Source organism: Amaranthus tricolor, chromosome 3 (genome assembly GCF_026212465.1).
Source record: "Amaranthus tricolor cultivar Red isolate AtriRed21 chromosome 3, ASM2621246v1, whole genome shotgun sequence".
Taxonomy (NCBI): Eukaryota; Viridiplantae; Streptophyta; class Magnoliopsida; order Caryophyllales; family Amaranthaceae; genus Amaranthus; species Amaranthus tricolor.
Window position 1 is genome coordinate 18972676 of NC_080049.1, and position 7230 is coordinate 18979905.

Here is a 7230-nt window from a genome sequence, read left to right on the forward strand (position 1 = left end):
ACGGAATAAGCTACTCATAAACCGTAATAGTTAGAGTTAAAGTGAATAGGATATTAATATGTAAATATGAATTCCGGGTATACTTCGAACAGTTAAGTGAAACTAAATTCTAGGACCAACGGTGTTCTAGTATACTACTCAGCACTTTAGTTGAGACCAGTCATCGTCATGTCGATTTTTTTTTTTTTGCCGATTTTAGCTTAAAAAACCACTCTTAATTCATGAGGTCTCCTTAGATAATGGTGTCCCACTGTTCATCATGTCGCACTTTAGTAGTGAAATTTCTTCATATATTTTTTTCTCGTTATTTATTTATTTTTTCTTTTTTTTCTTCTTCTGTTTTTACTCTTTTTATCAAATTTCACCAATTTTTCTTTAAAGTTTCTATTTATTTTTTTCTCTGGGTGCTCATGTCAGCGCCATTTTTGACAATTTTTGGGCTCTAGGTGAAAAATAAAAAAGAGTCCTTAGTCATGTACTTAACTAAGAATCCTAATGCTGCAAGTTCAATTCATGCTAAATGCTACTTATGTAAATACTAATTTAATTATAAGGATTAACTCAATATGGGCCCCTTCATGAGTTGGGCCCTAGGCGGTTACATCTTAAAACAACCATCGGGAACGGCCATGGCTCATGTCACCAACTTTTCATCTTTGTTTTCATACTTCTTAATTTCTCCATTCTTTTTTTTTTTCAAATTTCTTCAAATTCTTTTGTAAATGCCATGTCATTAGCATTCTCCATAATTTATACTACTATTTTTTTGATTATTTTTCTTAATTTTTTCATGTTAATGCTTATGTCATTAACATCTCCCATTTTCTTATTTTTGTTTAGTGTTCATGTTAATAACCTACTTACATTCTTGAATTTTATTTTTTTTTTCTTATTCCTCTTGTCATCAACATCCTTCATTAATTTTTATTTTGTTATTAATATTTCTAATTATAACTTTTCTCTATTAGTCATTATTTCTTTTAAGTTATCCAAAAAACTTATCTTACCTCTTCTTGTTGTCCTCTAATCATATTTTTGACTTTTTCATTATACTTTATTTTCGGTTTTCAGATCTTCCAACTTTGATACCATGATAAAATTTTTGGGCGCACAAGTAAATCATATTGTTGGACCCAAAATAACATTCATATAATTAAAATTGTTTAAGTACAATGTTTGTACATTTATATATTTGTGGGGCAAATATTCCTCGCCTATACATATATCTAGAGGTGTTCAAAACAAACCCGACCCAAAAATCCGACCCGGAATCGAAAATTATCCGACCCCAAAAAATATAAGTTTTTTAGGTTTACCGAACCGCAATTACCCGAACTGATACTTCACTCGAACCGTTTGATAACCGAAAAGGGCAAAATCGAACTCGAACTGCAACCGAATTTTATAACCGACATATAAACCTTAACCGATGTTACCCGAACTGAATAGTGATCGACCCGAGTCAAATCCGACCCGAATTATGCACGTAACCGAATGTAACCTGACTAAAACCGATTAAGATCGAACTGTTTTTAACCCGAACTGATACAAACCCGATCGATTATTAATCGAACTGTTTTTAACCCGAACTGATACAAATTCGAATCGATTGTAAATCGAACTGTTATAAATCCGAATCAAATTTTCACCTAATTTTAGCAAATTAAGTCCAATTTCAGTTTTCTAATAATACGGAAAAAGGAAGAACACAAGTTCTTTACAGAAGAGATTGCATATATATATATATATATATATATATATATATATATATATATATATATATATATATATATATATATATATATATATATATATATATATATATATATATATATATATATATATATATATATATATATATATATATATATATATATATATATATATAAACTATTTGAAATAAATTGATCTGCCTATTAGGGCTGGCAAAAGCTGACCCGACCTGCTAACCTGATCTGAAACCGACTCGAAATTAGCGGGTTTGGGTTTAGATTTTTGACCCAATTAATTAAATGGGTCAACCCGACATGATCTGTTTATTAAATGGGTTAGGTTTAGGTTGAATATTTAAACCCGAAAAAAACCTATTTAACCCATTTATTAAATTTAAGACGGATCAACATTTGCCAAATACTTCGTAAAACTAAGATAATACCAATTACCATGTATTGAGGGATTTGTCAGCTGAAGATGACTTTCAATAAGAAAGGAAGTTGTCCCACATCGGCTAAGGGATTTATCAGCTGAAGATGACATTCAATAACAAAGAAAGTTGTCCCACATCGGCTATGATAGATACTAATAAAAGAAAAATCCTTTAAATCACTTCCACAGATCTCATACCAAGTTACGCAGCCACGCCGTGAGCACAAAGCGAACTATTCTTTCGCCTTTTACTAAAGAATACCGTGTGCTCGCTGCATTAAGTGACATACGTTTATTTTTGGAGGAAGCCTTTAATTAAGGTTAAATGGGTCAAATGACCTGAAATATATGAATTTAATGACCTAAAAAAAAGTAGGTTAAATGGGTCATTAGCAGATTGATCCGATTTGCTACAGATCAGGTCGGGGTTTCAATTTTTGACCCATTAATTAAATGGGTCAGGTTCAGGTTACGGGTTTATTGACTCATTTATATATGATCGAACCTGAAAATGACTCAACCCGACCTGTTTGATACCCCTATCTGCTATATCTGATAAAACAATCGGTAATTATTTTTTGTAAGTAAATGAGCATACATCAATTAAAAACCTGACTATTAACTTATTTCGATATTGACCCGATCAATAGTTATCCGTAACCGATAACTACTCGAAAAATAAAGCTCGAACCCGATCTGTACCCGAAAAACCGAACCAATTAGTAATCGATGACAACCCGAGACCGATTGACACTCGACACGAACTTCAATCGACACCGAACTGATGCTAACCCGATAGCTTGAATAACCGATCTCTAACCGACTCGAGCCGAGTGTGACCCGTTGTAACACACAGCCAAAAAATAACCGATCTGAAATGCAACCGAACCGAATAACACCCGTCCGAAACCGACCCGATCAACCGAATAAACACCTCTACATATATCTCACTAATCCTTTTTTTTTTTTTTTTACACACATCTTTTTTTATGAGCACCCTTACTTTGTTGTGAAATAAGCCTATTTGATTTTGACTTTACTTCACTACTCCTTCATTTATAGCATTTACTATTTTGATTACACAAATGGCTTCTAGAATTTTCTACACACTTTTTATATATACACTAAATTTTTTTATTATATTTCTAATGCATCATTTTGCTATTCAGTATCCACTAGCGCAAAGATCTTGTGGAAATGCTGCAAACTTAACTCCTAACAATCTTGTCTCACCAATGATTATCCGTATTTGCTGTGCATTATAAGAAATATCTCTAACCATATGAAGCTCATCAATTCATCAACACTCTGAAATCTCAAGTCAGTTGATTCTAAAACAATGTTCGAAATATGCTTTAAAGTAACACCACTTTGTTACTTGGAACACACCACTGATACAAATAGTTTTGGTGCCTGGTCTGTTTAATTATGTTTCCAAATACATATAAGAATATTTGAGATTGAGCAAAAGGTCTAGCTAATTAGAAAAATATATATTATATCACATCCTCCGCTGATTTGGGTGACTTGCAAACGCTCATATTATTCTTAAAATCATCAAAGACAGCATGATGGACTCCTTTACTAATAATATACTAATAATACACTAATATGATTAATAATGTACTTGTATAATAGTAATATGATTGATAGTATACTAATTTATATTAATACTAATAATGTACTAATACGACAAATAATATACTAATACTACATTAATACAATGATGATACAACAAGTATTTTACAATACAATACTAATACGACTAACAGCTCCTCTTGTATGAGACTGTCTCACCGTGAGGCGAGTCCATATAAAAGGTCTATTATGCTAAAAGTTTCTATTATTGGACAATTTAATCCAAGTATAAGGCACGTCTCACGGTGAAACCTTCTCACATAAGAATTTGTGTACGACTAATAATATACTGATATTACTCAGATAATAATAATAATAATAATAATAATAATAATAATAATAATAATAATAATAAAATAAAAATATACAAAATAAATTTTTTGTACATGTAAATATAAGTTATAAAACAATAAAATGTGAATCATGAGTCAATAAGTGCAAAGACAATACAATAAGAATTACTGTGTAACATGTGTCACGGATTTTGGATATGAGTCTGATTGGTTGGTAGACCATTCTTAAATAATTTTTTCCAACCAAAAGGTTAGTTAGAAATTGGTCTAAACTGTTTTAAATAGTTAAAATTAGTTAGTATAAGCCTTCATCGATTAATTTTTAACTATTTTGGATAGTGTGTATAGATGTTTTATTTTGTAGTGATTTGCAAATAGAAATTTCTAATCAATCATCGTGATTTATAAATAATCACAAAGAAACAAAATAAATATCAATAAAATAAACAAAATAAAAAAAAGATAAATTAAAATTCTAAAAGAGCCATACTATTATATTTTTCAACATAGAAATAATTTGTCCATATTATAAACCACCACTTAACTTAACTTAGATTACTTCATTTGCAAATTAGGAGTACTACTAAAGTCTAGAAACATGTACTGGTGATTGATGTCAAACTCAAGTTACATGTTTAAGTAGTGCTTCAGAATTGTTAATAGAAGTATGATTGTTATCCTTTCATTTGCATTTGAATTGGCATGTTTAAAATTCAATCAAATATTGTTAAAATAACCCATGGTTTAGCTTCAACCCTAAGCCTAAAAAATATTAGGCCCGTTTTCTTTAATTTGCTTCAAAGAAAAAGTAAATAATTTTTAAGAAACTGGTAAAATTGAATAGAGAGAATAAATTGTATGGATGAAATTATTAGAGAGTTCAAATATAATGGATAAGATTAAAAGAAAATAATAAAAATATTATTCAAAAATAGAAATGATGCAATTAAATGGGAAGTAGCAAAATAAAAAATGTTGCAATTTCAATGGAACGAACAGAGAATTTGAGACAACATTATAATTTAAGTGGTTGTTTGTGTACAAGATCATTTCTGAATTCAACAATATAAAGCCACTACAACATAATATACTTTTAGTGAGATTATTTAATTACATTTAATTTAAATGTCACTATTTAAAATTTTTAATGGTGTATATAGTGGATAATGATATTTATTATACCCTTTAGTATCATAATAAAAAAACAAATAAACTAAAATTATATATCTCACTAAATGCAAACTAAAGTGTCACTAAATCACTTTATAGTTAAATTTAAAATAAAAAAGAATAATTATTACATTAAAAAATATAAATCAGTGACTTTTTTAATGTCATTAAATCTTATATCGCAAAAAGTTAATTTTGTTGTAGTGAATTTACTAATTCACAATTTTAGTTAGTTGTAAGTTTGTATTTACATACTAATAATTAGCGAATTACACCTTTAAATTTTAGCAATTTTGAGAATTACAACCTCAAGTTTATATTTTGCGAATTACAGCTACCAAAGTATCAAAGTTTACATGTTCATGCCAAAAATGTTGAACTATGGCCTCATAACCTAAAATTTCGACCACTAAAATGGTCGAAATTCTGTGTTTTATCCTGAACTTGTAAAATCTGATACTTTAATGGCTTTAATTCACAAAATATAGACATTAAGACTGTAATTCGCTATATTACGAAGCTTTTAACAGTATAATTTACAAATTATTCTTTATCTATTCACGTCATTTAAATTTTTCAGTGATTGTATCAATTTATAAGTGTTAGACTTGATTATCACCTGGTCCTTTTATTGATTTGCCAAAAGCAAAGGTGGTTGGCAATCACATCCGAAATCAAATAGTGGGGGGGAAGTTTTTGTCATCAAGTTGAACAAGTAACAGTGGACCCACGACACGAATTGTTATTCACATATCATTAGTTTCCGAAGGATCACTAACTTGTCGATGTCCATTTTGTATGTTTAGAAGCTCTTTTGCTCACAAATAACACAATACAAGATGAACAACATATTCATGCTTTCCATTTCTTTAATCAACTCCAGTTTTAATATAATGAAATTCTAACAAGAAACAGAGTAGCAAACGGTACAAGCTATTGTGTACACAATCTTGCCCTGCGAACATGTTCATACTAGTTCTTGTGCTTATTAAACTGATTTAGTAAGATAGATATCTTGCAATATTATGACTCAAATCAAACAGATTGTACATTATCATTGTTATAGGTGTTCAAAATAAACCCAATAATTCGATATTATCCGACCACCGATTTTAAGCCGACTCGAAACATATAACCTAAAAATCAAACAGATAATTTGAATAAACATTTCTAATCATAGCCTAACGTTATTTCAGTTCACTTAAAAAGAATAATCAATTAATCAAACAGTACCTGCAAATCCTTGACAAATTTATCAATATTACTCATAAGCTCATTGTTAAGAATTCTCTGCCTCCAAAATTCATGGTTCATCCTAACAAAATCGCCAACCTGATTACCTTCATCCATCACAGATAGAATGGCTTTAGACAAACTTTGTTTAGACACCCATGAACCATCCTGTCCTCTGTCTACTTGTACAGCCAATTTCAACTCCTCACACATTAGCTTACTGTACATAACTTGATCAGTAAGCTGTGGAACCAACACAGAATCCCACATATTCCCAAACCCACAATGATGTACAAAACTCCCAATTGATGGGTGATTTATTATTACTGTCAAAGGCTCCTTTATCCACTCTCCGATCACCACCCCTCGATCGCCCACCCTGTCGATAAACCCGTCTGGGAATGCCTCCTCCACAGTCCTGTAACCTGCACGAGGCTTGATAATCACCATAAATGTTAGTCTTGTCATTTCAAACCCTAGAAGTATTTCCTGAAACTAATCCACCTTTAATATTGTCTGACTCCCTAAAGAGCAAAATACAACAGAATTTGGACATAATGTATCAAGCCATTTAGACCAAGAAGACTACAAAACCAAATTCCCCTCTTTCTGATGGGCGTCAGGCAGAATTGGGCCTGTTAATAGAACAGGTTTGTTATATTGACAAGATAAGTAGTCACAATACATACCTTCAATTTCTTGGGAAGTTCTAAACACAATTCCATGACTACCCTTTATTCCAGTGGTGATC

The 7230-nt window shown here is 30.7% G+C and overlaps 1 protein-coding gene and 1 non-coding gene across 2 annotated transcripts; one reads left to right on the forward strand and one right to left on the reverse strand.

Moving 5' to 3' along the window:
- Positions 1 to 1917: 1917 nt before the first annotated feature.
- Positions 1918 to 7230, reverse strand: LOC130807625 (anthocyanidin 3-O-glucoside 2'''-O-xylosyltransferase-like). Its single transcript, XM_057672900.1, has 3 exons — positions 7169 to 7230; positions 6480 to 6914; positions 1918 to 6382 (listed from the first exon to the last, which is right to left on the reverse strand). The coding sequence occupies exons 1-3, from the start codon at positions 7202 to 7204 to the stop codon at positions 6359 to 6361; spliced, it is 495 nt and encodes a 164-aa protein (XP_057528883.1). The 5' UTR covers positions 7205 to 7230; the 3' UTR covers positions 1918 to 6358.
- LOC130809542 (U5 spliceosomal RNA) lies at positions 2354 to 2469 on the forward strand. The gene has a single exon (XR_009040845.1). It is a non-coding gene; the product is annotated as a U5 spliceosomal RNA (small nuclear RNA).